Below are 19001 nucleotides of genomic sequence, written 5' to 3' on the forward strand. Positions count from 1 at the left end.
TGGGGAAAAGATAATGACAGGGTTTTTCCAGGCTTAGTTAGATCCAGGTTAGAAACCTACTCGAGATACTTTGAAGGACTGCAAGATGAGTACCCTAAGCCTGGAAATAAGATGTCTATAATACTTCTCTGCAATTCTTATCTTACCATAAATGAGGTTGTTCCCCTGACCCATCCTCAGGGAGACACCTGTTTTGATGGTTTTTTCCAGGAGTCGAGATGAATATATGCTGATTCATATACACTCACCTGCTTTCTCTTGTGAGCCACCACATTCATTTGCAGAAAGGAAGGAGGAGAAAACCGTTGATGCTGATCAGCCAGTAAATACTGACATTTTAATGGAAAGTATCTAGCTCAAGTTTCACTCTGTTCCCCTGGGAGCAGTGAAGTAAACTCTCCTTTTGCCATCAAGGGTAAGAAAGTGTTAGATACATTAAAGAACATTGAGTTTAAAAGTATTTCTTAGATTCCACTAAATCCCTCTAAACATCTTGTTTTCTGTGTATAGTTTTAAATTTAAGGTACTCCTTTTTTGAATATTACCTTGCATCATAGAGGAGTAGCAGAGGGTGTGGTTCGATTACTAAGTCTAGGACTAGGTTTGCAGGGATTCAAATTATAGCTCTAACACCAGCTCTGTGACCCTGGGCAAGTAATTTAACTTGTCTGTCCTCCAGTCTTCTTTTTTTTTTTCTGTCAAAGAGAAATGGTAGTAGTTCCTGCCTCGTAGGCTGCTGTGAGGGTTAGAGTCAATAGATGTAATGTTTTTAGTGCCATGATATTTTATAACTTACAGCTAATTATTTAGTAAATTTCTAAACATAGTTAGCAGTCCAAAATACGTAATGTAACCTTGATCTTAACTGCTTATTTTGCTTGAGACTGAGGTGAACCAACTTTTCAAGGCAAAAAAAAAAATTTTTTTGAAAAAGTGATTATATTTACCAGGCAACTAAACATTTTTGTCAGCTTAATTGTTTCTCTAAAGCATTCTGACTTCATTTTGTCTTACACCTTTATTGAATTTATACCATTTAGGAACTGCAAAGGGAGCTTTAGAAACTGAACCCAGCTCCCTTTATATGTCTGAGGAAAATGAGGCTCAACAGAGATGACTGACCCAAAGACTTGCAACTCGTGGGTAACAGAACCCACATTAGAGTCCAATTCCAAATACAGCTTTCTCCACAATGCACTTTACTGCCCTTCGGTGCTTTGGACTTTGGGCACAAATTACACTAATTACCAAATATTTTATTAATATTTTTACTTTAAAAAAGGTTTCTGCACCTGATGTTATGTTTGTGTTCCTTTGTCGAGCTAAAAGAATAGTTTGTTCCTATCAATTATTATTCAACAGTACTGGTAGGTTTTTCTTTGAGCCAGTCACTGAGCTAAGTGTTGTTTTAGAGCATTTGTGTTCAGTAGACAGGAAAGGAGCCTGTCCCTTTCTTTAAAGCTAGCATTTCCCAAGGGATATTCCTGATAAATTTGGGAATACTCCAGATTCTGATGGCACACACATTAAAGAATATGAAAAGTCCTGTAGCTGAGAAATCTGTTTTCCTGATTTTTTTCATCTTCTAACTTACTGGCGGCGGGGTGGTGCTGTAGGGTGGGGAATCACTTGTTGGCATCCCCAGAAACCAGTGATCTTTGGAATACACTTTGGGATTTCTAAGAAGACTCATGAGCTTGCTTCCACCCTTGGGTGCTTTTCTTAACAGACCCTAAGGTTTAGAGAATCGGGACGAAAAGCTGCCTGTGTCAGTAACTTCTCATGTGTCATAGCATGGTCTTTGTTACAGGGGAAGTACTGTAATACTTTCCATGTAGTATTATCTGCCAAGGATGACTTGGGCTTTCCTTGAGAAGAGCCTGGGACGGAATGTGTAGACGTGCTGAGATAAGGAGCCACCCGCCAGGCTTTGGGCCTGGGACCCGACTCCGTTCTCCCTGGCCGGCAGCCCCCTGTCCTGTGCAGCCTGCTTGCCTGTCCTGCCTGCATCTTAGGGAGGAAACGTTCTGTTCGTCTGAAAACACCTCTATTCCTAGCTCTTTGACAGTTTCACTTTCCATATCCCCTCAGTTCTAAGCATGTAGAAAGAGAGATAAAGAAAGGCGATGAAATGAAAAATCAAGTGGGGCATGCTTCACATAGAGGGAAGAAATTCGTATTTATGTGCCTGCTTTGCGTGCAGTTATGACTTGAGTTTTGAAGGGAGAGAAGCGTCCTCCACAGATCACTGGACAAGATAGGGAGGGACGCGAGTGTGCGATGTGAAGTATTGGTTGGCACCGGGCATAAAAGAAGATGCTGTGCTAGTTTTTATTTTTTAAAAAAAAAAGTGTCTATACTGTGATTCATTTAGGAAAGAAAAAAGGCAGCCTGACTTAAAAAAAAAACTTCCAGATTTTCAGGGTATTTGATCAATATGAAAACAGATGAGTGTTCATTTAGGCTTCTTGGTAAATTATACAACTTTAACGTAAATTATGTTCGCCAAACAGGACATAAGAGCAAAATGATGGAATAAAGGATCAAATTTATACCACTTACCCCCCCTCAAAAAAAATGACAGGGGAGAGAGAATTTAAAATGTATGCCCACTTTTCCTTAAATAAAATTTCCTTGAATAGGAAATTTTGACCCTTCCCCTGACTTAAAATTCTGTACTCTTTTGATGGACACTTATATTTTACAGCTTTTAAAATCAAAGTGTCTATTGTCCTTCACTCTAATTTCCTATTTATTAAAATTTGTAATCCTTAAATTTTGTATTTTTCCTTTTAAAAATGCTTTAAAAAGTTTTAGATGGTTCAGTTTGTCTATTCCTTCTAAGTAGGAAATTAATCTCTTTGGCTTGATTGAGGCTACATAGCTTAATCTCATTGGATGCTTGTGTCCAAAGATGTGTGAATATTTCCCATACAGTGAGACACTGGCATTATCTCTGGGATCTTAATCAAAACTGTGCTGATTGCTTAGGAGTTGGGCCCTATGAGAAAGGAAATAAGTCAACCTAAAACAGTGACTCGGTTACATTAATAATGTTGTAAGATTGTTTATTTCTAAAAGAGTTTTAAAAATACAGTTTAAAAATATAATTCTTATATTTGCAGAAATTTTGTGTTGTATTTGTCAGACTGCCCATGGTATTATCTATATTTAGCAATGCAAAGTGAACTTATATCCCCAAGACCTATTGATATTTCAACCAGTGGGCATTACTTAAATGAAACAGCCACATCTCAAGGGAAGATACACTGTTAGATTCAACTAATATAAATTTAGAAACGTTTTGCATTATACTGTATTCTCCCTGTTTCAAAGTATTTATAATTTCCATAAAATTAAATCATGTTAAAGTGAAGAAAACAAGTTTACACAGGGTAGTCAAGAAACTGAATTGCATCTAACTGAATTTTTGCAAATGAATGTGGATCTATTTTTCTTCCTGAGCCTCATAACCTCCTTACAGAATATATGCGTTATTATTCCCATTCTCTAGCTGAGGTTTATGAAACTGTGAATTGGCCAAATTTGTACCCCCAGTGATGGGTGGGGTGCTGGAATGTTCACCCTCCAAACACTGCCTTGCTGCATCCGTTGTTTACAGCTCGCCTCGGATGTCATCTTTTCAAATAACCCTTCCCTGACAGCACTAACCACTTGGGCCCCTTTCCTATGTAGTCACCCCCTACCTAGCCTGTTCTGCTGTGGTGGTTTCTCTGTATCATTTTTCTATCTGCAATTGTTACACAAATCCCCTGTGTCCCTTAAAGTCTCAGTTTCGTGATGACCAGTACTTTTGTTTTGTTCACCCTGGGGTCTCTGGCACCAAGTATAATGCGTGACGTATTTATATCTCCGTGACTGTTGATCAGACTTTGTTCATTGATATGTGTAATATTAAACAGCATGATTTTGGCTCACGGCCTCCGATGACATCAGCTTAGCCAGGATTTGATTGGCCGTGTGGTCCAAGCTAGAGTTCAGTTTAAATTCTATGATGAGCATACACCACATATAGTTTCGTATAGTTTATCTGCTCCAAAGCTGGCTCAGATCGCCTGCCTTGTGTCCCGTAAAAGGACCTGCACTGTGTTCGTGCACCTTAATCTCATTTCTGACATTTAACTGTCACCCTTCCTGACCACCAGCCCTGACAAAAGTTCCGAAGTATTAAAACTTGTGTGTTACACAGCCCTGGTGTGTTTTGTAGTCAGCAGGGCAGTCATGTAGAGTCCTCTTGTCCTGGAGTTTTACACAGATAAAGGGAGGATATAGTTTTGAGAGGAATGCTCTAACTACAAAGTGCATCCTGAAGGCCATTTAGCTCACAATGAAGGTCTGTGTTTAAAATAGCACTATAACAAAGTAACTACAGAGTTTTGGCAAGAGCTTCAACTATTTATAGAACTAAGTAAGGCATAGTAAATAGGGCTGCAGTACCCAGTTCTCCCTTGCCATAACCCCAAACTTAGGAGAAGCACTGTAATTATATTTTTCAACTTAAAAAAAAAATCATAGTAGCCATTATCAGTTTAACCATACGGAAGCTCAGGCTGGGATTTCTTTTTTAAATGCATACTTTTGATTTTCAACAGCTGCACTGGGGCTTTAATCATATATTATCTTTATGAAGCCTTTTTCTAACATATGTTAATTGGCTGTTTTCTGTGACAAATTATGAGCTCTTACTTTGATGAGGTTCAATTGCAATCATGTTGGAGTCGAGTATGTAGAGTTTCCACCCCTGCTAGCTCCTCAAACCACTACAAACATCCGCACGTCACTGCAGTGCTGAGTAATGGCAGGATTTGGGCTGGCTGATTTTGCTACAGATTTTTTTTTCCACAGGATATTTTCAGCTTCTTTGTACTAAATCTGTTGCAGGGTTTGCCCTTTTTAGCAGAAGCATGCTCTAAAATTAACATCAAATCTTATTGGAGATTACTATAATACAGTGAGAAATATTTCATAATACAGCACCCAGCGTCTGTTTTGCTTTACTAACATTTTAATACATTTGTTAGACATTTTGTAGAAGAGTCAGTCAGTTATGAGGTTGGTAAATGTTTTCTAATTAGTCAGCGTTTTATAATGTATATTTTGAATTTTGCTCTTTTGAGGAAAAGAACAGTGATTTATTGAGTAGCTGACCAAGTGTATATTTAACTATCATAAAGAAAATGCACATACTTTTTTTGTTTTTTCTAGGTGTTGCCAAACATCAGTATGCTAAAGATTCCATTGTATTTTCCTTTTTCTTTGTAGTCACATCTGGTGGTCAGTGATAAAAAGAATTACATGTTCCATCAAGGTTAATGTCCTACGAGATGCATAACATCCATTCCAGTCGTCTGTCCTAATGTCAGTTTTTATATATGATTAGGATGCGCAGATATGTTCTAATCCATCTACTCTGAGAACTGTGACAGCCTGCATCAGAAACCAGCAGATGATCACTGATAGCTAGTGTTAGACTAGACACAAAAATGCAGTGCATTTGTTTGTATTCAGAGGAAAGTAGTCAGGTCAGTGATCAAGGCCTTCAGAAACTGTCAAACACCAGTCATACTGGGATTAATTTCTCTATGTTTCTGTCTTGCCACCTAAGGTAAAGGGTCTGTAAACCGAGGTTCTCCAAAGCCAAAGCTTGGGGTCAAATTTCCACATAGGTATTAGAGTTTAGAATAAGATGAGCCAGATGTGAATAGGAGCTGCTCCTCAAGAGGCTGTTTTTAATCAGCCGTTTCCCAGGAGTAGCACACAGTCAATGAGCTCTAAATCCTGAGGCTACCTGCGTACGTAGGAAGGCCTGGGAACATCATTACAGAACTTACATTTGAGCATATGTGGAAAAATTAGAGCAGAAATTAAGGGTAAGAAAGGTTAACTTCAGAAGACTTACTTTGGTACTGCTGTTTTAGAGGGTCTTAAAGAGATCATTTCAAATGTTTGTTTTTTTTTAAAGGAATATTAAACTTAACTAAATGCAGGTACTACTCTATTAAAACAGCCTTGTAAATAAGCCAAATGAAAAATTACTATTGATTTATGTTCACCAGAACCATTTAAACATGTGTATTACTTTGAGAAGGTACACATGCACCAATTTCATCCTGAGTAAATAAATATAAAGTTGTTTTTTTTTTTTTTTTTCCATTAATAGCACTACGGCTAGAGAGAAAGTCTTCAGGAGTCATGCATGATGTTGGAGTCATGCATGATGTTTCAGTGTGACTCTGGAGTCAGGAGGTACCCTGTCTTGAGCTAGTGGACACAAGGAAATTTATTGTAGTTCCACTTGATAAGACACATATACTTAATTGGCTTTAAGAAAATAAACCAAGGTAAAGAATGATGTGTAAATGAAACAGGGAACTTGACACTTGACTGTATGGAAGCCCGTGAGCCATGTGGCTTAATTGGGGCCAGTTGGGATCATTTAATGATTGCTGTCAGAAGATCAGATTTAATTCTCCTTATAAGAAGACCACAGTGGGACAGAGTTAAACAAATTGTCATCAGAGGTTTCAGATGAACAAAGCCTTAATTAGGTTGATTAGGATGCTGTAAAGGAGATGAAGAGAAATAGAAAAATTGATGAATCACGGGCTTCCATGTTGAGCCATATATAATAGTAATATCAAATATCTGTATTTTGATTTGAGATACGATTATGGCATTTTGAATATTATGTACATTATCATAGAAGGTTTCTGTGTAAACACTTTACATTTCTAAAGTTTAGCGAGAGACAAAAGTAAATGACATTCAGTGAATGTAAATAGCAGATGATTTATCAAGCGTATTCTTCTTAATGTAGAACAAAAACATTGGCAGGAAGACAGTAGTATTTCTTCTCATTCCAAGGTCATTTTTAAAATGTTAATAAATTGGTGAAGTAAATAACAACAGAGGCAAATCATTTTCAAGAACATAATTTTCAATCATGTAATGTAACATTTGAATACAGATTATTATTTTATTACTTAGCCTTTACTTAGAATGTCCTTTTAACCATTTATATCACAATCCTAATAGTATTATGATCATTTATTAGTGATAATACTCAGGAGTACTCAGGTGTCTTAAAATGCACTCTTGTTGTTTACACACATCTTATGAAAAACTAAAATGTATTTTTTCTATTTGTTGCAATTTTGTGGGAAAATATTCTCTCTGCACAAACACACACACACACATGCAAATGGATTAGTAAGGGTGAAAACTGTGTCTAATACACACAGGCTTTTGAGAAAAAAAAAATTGTTGAATATTTACATTTTAATAATGAAATATGATGTATTAAAGATTAAGAAAATAATAAGAGTTTTTCAAAAGGAATTCATATTTTTATCCTAACAAGATGAAAATTTATAATAGCACATCCCCCATTTCAAGCCTAGTATGCTTTGAAAGCTGACACTTTTGTTTCGCTAATATTGGTGTCATATAGTGCTTAACTTGCTGTGTTCAATAACAGCAACAGAACATCCAGATGCATGTGCTTTTGGAGCGGTTACAGCTGGGGAACAGAGCACACACTGTGATGCTTGGTAGCTCTTGCTTTGTGATGAGGACAGGGCTGGATCTGCGTTGGTGGTGAGCCCTGCCCATCACTAAATGGCCTTTAGAAGAAAGCAAGGTGGACATGCTGTTGTGAAAAATCAGGAAACCAAAGACTTGATGGAACCCTGACTTAATTACTCAGTATGATGCGGAAAGACTAAAAACTGTGGTGTGGTTGGATAGCACAAGGCTTTTGACATCTTTAGACCATTCGGGGTTTATTTTAGCATGGGATTGGAGAATACTGTTTAAGCTCCACTGTGAAAGATATGTCCAAGGCAAAATATACCATGGATGATCATGACAAGGAAGCTGTGCTTCCCTTGTGTTTATTAAATTGTTTATAATGAAATACAGTTGTTTAAAGATTTCTGTCTCTTAAATTCTAGTTTTGTGTAAATAAAATGATTTATATCAGTGATAATGGCAGGTTAGGCCCACTTACTAAATTAATTGCAGGGGTTTTCAAAATGAGTTCTTTTTTAGCCTTATTATATTTCTGACATACATTTCATCTCCTTTTGTCCTTGGGGAAAGATATTAAAGTAGGACTAGAAACATTAATGTAGAGTTTTCAGCAGCCGTGGTCATTGGGAAAATTGATATATTTCCCTAGTTATTTCCACTTTTGCAGCCTGAAGCTCTTCCATGACTGATACTTATGAGAAACTTCTTAATTTTTATAACACTGTAAATTTTTCTTCATATAATGATTATTGCTAATGGATAAATGAGGTATTACCTTCAGAAGTTGCCCATCATCATCTCTGCAAAGTGAGGTCTTCATGGTATAAGTAAAGACTACATGGTTCACTTGATAACCTTATTGTACAGAACTTTCAATCTGCCTCAAAGCTGAAGCAGTCTTAGAAGTAGTAAGCCACGTTCTCAGTCCTACTTTGGACCTAGCCTTCACCTACAGTACTACATTTAATGATTACACTGTCCTAAAGATGAAGAAGTCTTTCCCAGCTGTTTTGTAAGGCAGGGGAACAAACAGTGGTTCTGAGTGATTAAATTATTAGTCTGTAATCAGCCTCCACTTCTCAGAATCTCTTATTCCATATATGAGGTGCTATATAAATACAATGAAAGATTAAGTGAGTCTTCTTCATGTATAAATGAAAAATGTTCTTAGTAGTCATTAAAAATAGTGATAAAGACCTGAGAGATAAAAATCTTAATGAATTAATTCATTAATCAACCAATAGTTATTAGCTCCCACTGTACGCTTGGCACTGGGCTAGAAACTGAGAATGCAAAAGTCGGGCAAGCCAGACTTGGCCCACAGATGTTGTGGAAGTCAGCAGACAGAATTTCTATTATGACATGCTTCAAAGGAAGGCATGGTGCTCTGAGCCCTCACAGGAGCATTTGATGTGATCAGGAGTGTGGAGTGCTTTCTGGGAGGTGAAATGGGCGCTGAGTCAGAAAGGAAGGGAAGAAGTTAAGGAGGCACAGAGGAGAGGGAGGAACATTCCAGGAAGAAGGAATTGCATATGCAAAGGCCCTGTGGTAGGAAGGAGCATGGCGGGTGTGAGGAGCTGAAAGACAGTTGACATTATTTACTATCTGTATGTGTGACATTATGTTACTGTTTAGAAAATGACTCAAAATTAATCATATTAACTTGGAATAAATAAAAAAAAATAACTTTAGTTTGGCATGATGGTACTTAGCTGGTGGAGAAGAATGGGTAAATTTATTATCCTTAAGAGGATGTCTTAGCTATGTGTCTTCAGAATGAGCTCAGCTTGCATTCATACCTAGGGTAATATAGCATTCTGTATAATACATGGTAAACTTAGAGAGAAATGGAATAACTTTCAAGATCAAGGGAATATTCCTTAGCTCATAAGACATCACACAGTTGACTAACAATAAGATTAATAATTACTGTAATATCTTTGGAAGTTCCTCTATCAGGAAGATCCCCTGGAGGAGGAAATGGCTACCCACTCCAGTATTCTTGCCTGGAGAATTCCATGGGCAGAGGAGCCTGCCAGGCTACAGTCCATGGAGTTGCAGAGAGTTGAACACAACGGAGTGACTAACACTTTTGAAGTTCAGAATACTTCTTAAGAGAAAAAAGTGAAAGTTCTACTTGTTCCTTTTAACCAGAATATAATTAAAGGCCTCATATGTCTTTCAAATACATCATAAAGTAGAAAGTTAAATGTATCTAGATGCAGCATAATGAGCAAAGTTTTCCACTTAAAATAATAATGCATCATTTGATTGTTTGAATTAGTAATACAAGGCTTGAAGCAACTAGGCTTATGTTCATTTTTGTCCTTTGCTAAGTAACCAGCTTGTATTTATTTAACCATATAATTTCTTGTATGATGTAGCATGCTTGGTTTTCAGCCTTGAATGTTTACAAAACGTTTTATGAAGATGCTAATGTCAGTGAAAATGTGAGTCAGTGAAAAAGTTATTTGCTAATGTGAGTAAAAGAAAAACAGAATTCTTCATTGCAAACTGACATCACATTTTTTAATGTTTTATCATTATTCATAGGCTGTTTTTATTTAAGTGATTGCACTGTGCTTATTGTAGCAAAATACATGCCTTGCAAAGATAAGTTTAGCAGCAGAGAATTAATTTCTTCCCACATCTTTTAATGTGGCATGGCAGTCTCACTCTAAGATCAAAACATAAAACTGAAGGTTATGTTTAATTTCTAAATCAAAGTGTTGTGGGAAGATGATTGAAATCTGAAGATGACTCAGATCCACTTGATATGTGGTTTTCTTCCTACAGAAATCTTATGGTAGACTGCCATTTCCATGTTAGAAAGAACCTAATAGTGATGAGATTAAAATAAATAGTTTCACTATACACTGAAAGTTTATGTTAGTTACTTTGATTCTTAATCTGAATTCTTGTTAAGAACTTTGAAAATTTCAATAACTTAGGTATCTCTCCTCTCCCCACCACCATCCAGTATATCTTTTTTTTTTTTAATGGAGGCAAAGAAGTAATCTGTGTATTTTGTATTTTCCAACAAACACTGATTTTTTTCACAATTTTCATGATTCTATTTTTTACCAAAAAAATAAATAATTAAAGTATCCATTTGGCTCTTCACCTGTATAGAATTCTTCATGTGCCTTGAGGGAGTGAATTAAGGTTATATGGCTGCATGAGCTGTGTTAAGATGATTTTGGTGAGGTGTGGTAAATGGTCATTGCTGTGTATCTCCTACTTCACCAAAATGAACTTATTTATCTTCTTATTTTTATTTCTTCCAGCAGTCAGACAGAATACTAACCTAGAGCTGAAATGGATTTTTTTTTTCCTCAGGTTAGGGTCAGAAATGTTGTCCCGTGTCTGGAGTTCTCTGCTTGTCCCTTATCTGAACCTCTCAAAGGCCTCCCTGTGTGGGGTGTGCAGCCCAGCACCCTCAGACAGTTCTGCTCAGAGAAGGAAGTGAAGAGTTTTGGTTCCCATTTTACACTTCTGGAACAGTTTAGGGAAGGAAGCACCTTTACACCTTTTATTGTTCGTGGTTGCTGACATCATATCCTTCCCTGACCAGCCTGTGCGTGTTTCCTGCCATTCTGTCAAGATTCTTCTGTGTTACTGGGAGGGATTTGTGGGAGGGAGGGAGAGAGGAAGAGAGCAAGAAAGAGGGGGGTAAGGGGGGAGGAGGTGTGTGTCACTCAAGGGAACTGGTTTGTAAATGAGAGAGCCCCGGGTGGGAGAAGGAGCTTTTAGCATCTGTCCACAAGAATCCTTCTCTCCTTGGGTCTCAAACCACTTTGCCTTCATCTATCTGCTTATGCCAAACTCAAAGTGAACAGAAGCCTGCCATAATGAAGTTCCCCTTTTTTTTAGTAAGCAGCCTGATTTTATTTTTCTTATATTTAGGTTGGCAAAAAGAAAAAAAAATGCAGAAGACTGTAGTATAGAGTGTAACTATGGTAGACTGTTGTTTTTTTTTTTAATTACTGATTGTTTCTCTGTAGCTCTGTCATTTTCCAAGAATTCTTCTTTTATGTGGAAAGAAGTAGCGGCAAGGCTGCTGGAATTATTTTAAGCTTATGGTTGATTGTACATAATGAAAGTTCTCAGTGTAACTCGAATACTACTACATGTCGTTTAGCTGTTATATCCTTTTCTTCATATACATACAAAGCAATTTTTCAGATTAATGAGATTATGTAATCTCTTTTTCAGCCTCTCTAGGCCTTCTAGAAACTAATTCTTGAAACCAACTTTGCAGTATAATTTTTGTGTAAAAATCAGGTTGAAAAAATAGTTATGCTAAGAAAACAGCTATTGAGCTGTTACTGACCTTCCTAACTCTTTGAATTTTTACTGACAACCTTGAAACATGGTGACCCATAATCAAATAGTCTTTAAGCCGAATAGTCCAAAGCACATTTTACTTCATGAAAACAATCTCATCATCACCACATCTTCTTCTGCATATGTACTTAATCATATCAAATTTTGCATTTCAGAAATGTTCAAAAAGCAGCACCCTTCAAGACATATTCATTTTTATGGGAAGTAAGATATTTGAATGCTATTAAAATTTAACCTTGTATTCTCTCTACCTTGTATATTTCACAAAGGAAAATATATTTAACGTCATCTTTAATCAGATATATTATATATTTATACATATTGATACAAACCATTTCTTTCTGACGAATATGTCCCATTATGTTTTAAGAATTAAAAAAAAAAAATCCTTGCTCTGCTCTTTTTAAGAAATGTCCCTTGTTTCAAAGTTGTGAAATATGGGGTGGTGAGATGGAAGAACTCTTCTAAGTTTGATTCATCAGGAACTCTGTCCTTCCGAGAAGACTCTTCTCCAGGGATGTTTCTCTACTCGTTTGGTTATTTGTATTTTGAAATCAGGATCTGCAGAGGTTCTCCTCTTCCCCGCCTCGTTCCACTCTCTAATCTGTTCACCCTGACCTTCCACCTTAAAGTGAATAAGCGCTTAGGCAGGCATAGTCCTGTAAGCCGATAGTGCCACCGGCCTCAGCTCAATGAAAGAAAGGAAATTGTCCCTTATGCATTTGCTGTGGATTCATGGGTTGGCTTTTCTGTGACCGAGGAAGCCTGCTTGTCTCTTTGGGCTCTTGCACATGCATGGGAAATACCATTCTAACGTGCTGCTTGCTTCTAAGGTAAGACTGTAGGAAACACAGGAAAATTGTCCAGTTGAGTGATATTTTAGACTGACTCTAAAAATAGATAGATGGACAGTGTTTGGCAATAGTGAATATGCAGTTGTGCTTTGCGGATTTTTCGTATTTTAATGTAATTTTTAATGTTATCTTGTAGCTAATTTTTTCCTGTCTGTCCAAATGTGTGTTATTTATATAAGTCTAAAACTTTGAACTACTTCCAACATTCAAAGTTACCGCTGGAGTAATCATTTTGATGAGCCCTGTGTGGTCGTGAAATTACTCAACATATATATATATTCTCAGAGGCAGAACTGAGCTGTAGTTTCATAGAAGGCATTGGGAAAAAGAGAATGGATAGTCTTAGTATTTAAGCAGAACTTAATCCACCAGAACTAATTATATCATAATAGCTTCTGCAATTAGATAATCACAGAAAACTTTAAAAAAATTTATTCAAGGTGATAAAGAATTTAGAAATTAAATTAAAGAAATCAAAAGACAGCTAATGTGATCAGACCAAGTGTGCAACAGTTACAATTCCTGTTCCAATAACTTTGAATTGGAGCCAGATAATCTATTAAATAGCCAGGACATGGGCTTAATGTTACATAATACATGTGGGAATTTATCAGGTCGGTTGTCAGACACCAACTAAAATAAACAGGGAAACTCTGAGCAACATGTTAAGTATTTGCATTCTTTGAGGGAAAAGGGATAAAATGATTGAAGCTGTTGCTTGCAAATTAAGAAGCCATTTGTGGAATGCCTTTTTTTTTAACTTCCACATTTCACAGCAATTCACTTTCACTCAAATGTTTTCAGATATAATTTAAACAAAGAAGAATACTTTCAATACCCTGGATTCTCTGGATTTATCTTACATTATCAATGATCACTTCTCTCATTTTATTTCATGGCCTAAGATATCCAGTATATAATTTTGTATCTTACTACCCAAAAAGATATGATAGATCTTCTTAAAATATTTTAAAATAGGGGACTGACAGCTTATAGTCATAAATGGAATAATACTCTAATTTTTGCACCATTTCTTTCTTTTCTGTGAATGATTATCTTTTTTGATTCTTGTATTCAAGATATAGCTTAAGGGCTTTCAAAAGGAAAAGGAGATCTCACAGCTGATAGCTGCTTGTTACATAAGATTAAATATCCCACATTATTTTTACAGTGTTCCCATAACAGTGACTTTTTAAAAGTAAGATTAAAGGATTTAGATTTAAATTAGTTGACATTTACATATATCAAATAGCACTTTCATAATAGTCCATCCTATTTGCATAACGAGGGACGTTATCACCTCTGCTGTCAAAACATGAGATTGTTTTCCCTTCAGAAATGAATTAGCTGCCCTACTTAGCATACACAGGTACATAAAGGTTCATTAACTCTCTGATTTAGGTAATTTTTCATAACAGAAGGGTAAAAATAGTCACCTAATTTCATTAAAAAAATACTAAGAAACTCTTTGCAAAAGATATATTTCAAGTGTTGGGCTTTAAAGAATAGTTTTCATCATTTAAATGACTTGTTAAATTACTTACAAGAGTCTTTTAATTATAAAAACAAACCATTTCTACTTGATATGCTCCTGCATGTGATATATCATGTACTTTTAATAAATACTTATTTTCTGTTCATTTGATTTGTTTAGTTCCACAGAATTAAAAAAAAATAGAATGTGATAGTTCTTATGAAAGTGGCTTGCTATTAAAGTAGTGCTTGATCTTTGTTTTTTGTTCAGCAGGAACGAATGCAGGAATTTGGGAACTGAGCAGCGCAAGTGCTGAAGAAGGAGATTTGTTTGGAGGAAACAGGAAAGAGAAAGAAAAGGAAGGAAAAAATACATAATTTCAGGGACGAGAGAGAGAAGAAAGACGGGGACTATGGGGAGAAAAAAGATTCAGATTACGAGGATTATGGATGAACGTAACAGACAGGTGAGTGGGGTAAACTTTTTTGGTATTATTATTTACATGGACCATTTATCACATTTCCTCCCAGATACGTTAAGGGTATTGAAAGCATTTTGAGCTTATCCATTAAGAAAAGATTTAGTGAGTTAAATGTGGTCTGTTTAAGTGCTAATATTCTCTTATATGTACAGGGTAAAAATCATCCTGTGGGTAAAAAATATACTTTACACATTCATAATTATTCACCTTTTGCTTCAACATTAATTTTAAATGGGAGCTGCATTTGTGTAACATAAACAGTTTAATAATTGAGTTAATAAGTATAATATTGCTCTACTGCGCACATCACCAAATAAAGATATTCTTAGATTCGTGGGAATGAGGCCTTTTGTGGTCCTCCACCTAAAGGTTTATAATATGGGCTAAATATCCTGTATAAAAATAGTTTTCATTCTGTTCACAGTGAAAGAGACTTGGAAATACATTCAAAATATTTACCATTGTGCTAACAACAACAAAGAAGATACCCCCACAAAGTATTAGCAGCTTCAAACATACAGGCAAGAACCACCAGTTAATCCATACCATTTCTTTAAACCCTTGAGTTTTATAAACCTAGAGGCACCTGATGTTATTATTTGCTTTTAGAACTCCAGTGATACCTTTATGATACAATTAATCTATTCTAAAGACTTTATGCATCCAAGTGCTCTATTCAGCAAAGACTTGCATATTATGAATATTTGTGATTTGACCCTATTTTTCTTCACACTTGGGGAGAGCAGATCTAGTTAGGTGAAGTAAGACTAGCTGTGTGACCAAGATGGAGCTGCATTTAAAAAGCTTTTACTAAAGTGACCCTTATTTTCCATTGGTTTTCCATGTATCTCCTAATCACTTCCCCATGATTTATCATCCCTCAAAGCTCAAACCATCTTTCCTTTGTTAAAAAGAGTATATAAGCTCCAGTGTCTAACTGCTTCTTTGAGTTTCATTTCTTTTCTGTGAGCCCTTTTAAATTAGTGTCAATGTATAAGTCATTGGCTCAGTCGTGTCCGACTCCTTGTGACCCCGTGGACTACAGCCTGCCAGGCTCCTCTGTCCATGGAATTCAGACAAGAACACTGGAGTGGGTAGCCATTCCCTTCTCCAGGGGATCTTCCTGACCCAGGGATAGAACCTGGGTCTCCTGCATTGCATTACTGTTTGTGCCACCAGGGAAGCCCCCTGTGAATACAGAAATATTAATAATTTTTTTGTTTTTCTTCAAAAAAAGAATAGTTGGGTGGTTTGTTAATGTTAAATTAACATTCAGTTCAGTTCAGTTCAGTCGCTCAGTTGTGTCTGACTCTTTGCAACCCCATGAATTGCAGCACGCCAAGCCTCCCTGTAACATTAGGATGGATGCAACCAATAACAGATACCAGTTCTAAGACACAGTACTGCCAGATTCCAACCATTGCAATGGATAATGGAACCTATAGAACAGACGTTCCTTGACCCTGGGGGAGGAGAGTGTCTTGCCTGTTGCCCATTGAAAGCTAAGAGGACAGCCTTCAGGAAGCCCCGCTAGACTGTAATTTCCCCCAGATAAAAATGTTCTTTCTTCCCTACTGTGCCTTTCTGCCTTCTTGGACCTTCAAGTGAGACTAGAACTTATTTGTGCTTTAAAACTTTTTATTGCTACTTGTGTAAATTATAATGAATGAAGTTGTTATTTATGCCATCAAAGCCAGTATGCCATTAAGTGATAAAGAAACTTTTGAGATTTTCAGGTTTATACTCCTTTAAATTACTGTGTTTAAGGTACATATGACTTGAACTATTTTTGGCGAAAATTGAGCTACAGGATGAATAATGCCAAGATTTATGATGGATTCCTTCAGTGTTTCCTAAACATTGTTTATTGCTATGGGTCAAGCCAAAAAGCAATAATTCTGTCAATATTAAAAAAAAACCCACAGTATTTTTAATTGATTTATAGCTTGAAATTGAAATTAAGACTGAAATATTGAACATCATATACCACTAACTGTTTAGACCTTACTGTTTGGGCTAGCACCTGTTTGGGGTAGAGTCAAAAATATATATGAATTAGCATCTACACCTTATTAATAATACCAGGTAATATGGGGGTTCATGAAATTTATTGTATCTTCTTTTTGCTTACAAAGACAAAAGAAAGTTTTTGCAGGTTGAAGTCATGAGCTTCCATTATGCTTTATAAAGAAATACAAAGCTCATAAAAGCATGCAAGAATGTTAAAACACTAACTTTTGAGCTACAAGTGACCACTTCTTCATAATTTAAATATAGCTGCATCTACAGTTGCTATCACTCTCACCAATATTAGAAGTCATAATAACTTTTAAGAGAATAAAATTTATTTAAATTCAGTTTAACTAGTCTTATCTTTTTTAATCCTGAAGACGAATTCCTTGGTTTTATTCTATAGAATGTAGGATCTGGGTAGTCTTTACTTAGGACTTCCCTGATGGCTCAGAAGGTCAGGAATCCATCTGCAATGCAAGGGGACACGGGTTTGATCCCTGGGTTGGGAAGATCCCCTGGAGAAGGAAATGGCAACCCACTCCAGTCTTCTTGCCTGGACAATTCCATGGACAAGGAGCCTGGTAGACTGCAGTCCATGGGATGGCAAAGAGCCAGACATGACTAAGCACATTAGCACATACATACATCGTCTTTTCTTCAGTCTTTAGGTTCAGTTGGCCTTGTGATTCAGTACTCTTTAATAGAATTAGTAAAATTGAAAACTTCCATGTTTTAGTATATATTTCAGTGATTATTGTAAATGGCTATTGACAGTCTTAAACAGCCATCTTACTTAAAAATAGTCATCTGCGTGCCTCTCATCTACTGCAAGAGGGATCACAAGAGCCAGTTGGGAGAGAGCCTAGAAGATGTAGGTCACTTCTAATAATCAGCACCAGCAAATCTGCAACAGCGTGTCGTCCAAAGTGAGGAGACACCCCTAACCTAGGCTCCCTTTAAAGTGCATGTTCAGATGTTGAAAAGAAAAGCATTCACTGCTTTGCCCTTTTGGAAGCTTCCCCCCACTGTAGACTCCTTAATAGAACCTCACACAATAGCTCACTGTCATCTTTTCTCAGAAGCAGTAAAAGCCTGCCCTGCCGTCACAGGTATTTATTTGGCTATACAGAACAGGGTGTGTTTTTACAGAAGAAGAAATACTGACTTAAAGTGTGAAATGAAATATTACAGAGCTGATGTGATAAGTTGTATATCATTAAGAAATAAAACTGTGGGAAAACAGAGCGGCCGACTGTTTAAATTGAATTTTGCCCTTACTTTATTTTTCATTATGGCAGTAGGCAACAGCTAAACTTCAGGAACTCTGATTATATACATAAAATAGTTTAGGGGAGGGAAAAAGTAACAGCTTGTTTTTTTTTAATTTTCCAGAGTCTCCAAGTTTATGAAAAGCACTAATTTCTCAATCTCTAACCTAAACAAGGTGATTTCTTAAGCTACTATATAAAACTAAAATCATGAATTGTCAATTTGTCTCCCAGAAGTTTTCAAATAATTTTAAAGTAGCTACATGTACCAAGAACTACATATTTATTATTCCATTTAATCCTCATTAATTCCATTAACAGCTGAATAATTCATTTATTTATTAAGTCAGCAAATATCATTTCTTTGCAACCTGCCTAACATGAAGTGCTCAGCGATAAGCCAATTGAATCTTATTCAGCTTATTGTCCGCTGTAGAAGTCAGGAGCCTGGTTCTGTAAAGGACCAGATAGCAAATATTTTTGACCTTGTGAACCATGCAATCTCTGTCTCAGATGCTCAGTTCTACCCTTGGAGTGAAAGCGGCAAAGGACAACACGTACATGAATTTTAATGTGTCTGTGTTTGAATAAAACTTTACTGGCAAAAACAGGAGGCAGACAGGATTGGCCTATGGGCCTAGTCGGATGAACCAGACGTGAGATATGCAAATATATAACAAAAATTTGGTTCACATGTGTTATGAATGAGACTACCCAAATGCTATGAAAGAATAACAGGAGGTGCTTTATTTAGATTGGGGGTGGGAGAAAGGCTTCCCTGAGGAAATGCTGAAAGATGGGAGCAAAGAGATGTTTCAGAGTTCGGCAGAAGACAGCATTCCAGAGGGAACAGTGTTTGCAAAGCTCCTTGAGAAAGGGAAGAGCTGGCTGAGGAGTCGAAGGAATGCCCCAAGGAACTTACTTGAGCCTCCTGTGTGTAACTTTAGAGAGAGGAGAGAAAAGGTTTAGATGCTAGGCAGGGCCCAGATCATGCAGAGCTTTGAAGTCAGAGA

At 36.6% G+C, this 19001-nt stretch overlaps 1 protein-coding gene across 21 annotated transcripts in view; it reads left to right on the plus strand.

Annotated features, from left to right (window-relative positions):
- MEF2C (myocyte enhancer factor 2C) overlaps nt 1–19001 on the plus strand; it is a 178286-nt gene that overhangs the window by 62350 nt on the left and 96935 nt on the right. For 15 of the 21 annotated variants that reach the window (XM_044947313.2, XM_044947319.2, XM_044947321.2 and 12 more), the window contains one exon: nt 14497–14692. In XM_044947313.2, coding sequence (XP_044803248.1) covers nt 14639–14692 — 54 coding nt within the window. In that variant the 5' untranslated portion in view covers nt 14497–14638. Of the gene's footprint in view, nt 1–12327; nt 12732–14496; nt 14693–19001 lie in introns of those variants that run through there. The other 6 variants (XM_025292232.3, XM_044947311.2, XM_025292230.3 and 3 more) reach the window with 3 other exon arrangements.

Source organism: Bubalus bubalis, chromosome 9 (genome assembly GCF_019923935.1).
Source record: "Bubalus bubalis isolate 160015118507 breed Murrah chromosome 9, NDDB_SH_1, whole genome shotgun sequence".
NCBI classification, from domain to species: Eukaryota; Metazoa; Chordata; class Mammalia; order Artiodactyla; family Bovidae; genus Bubalus; species Bubalus bubalis.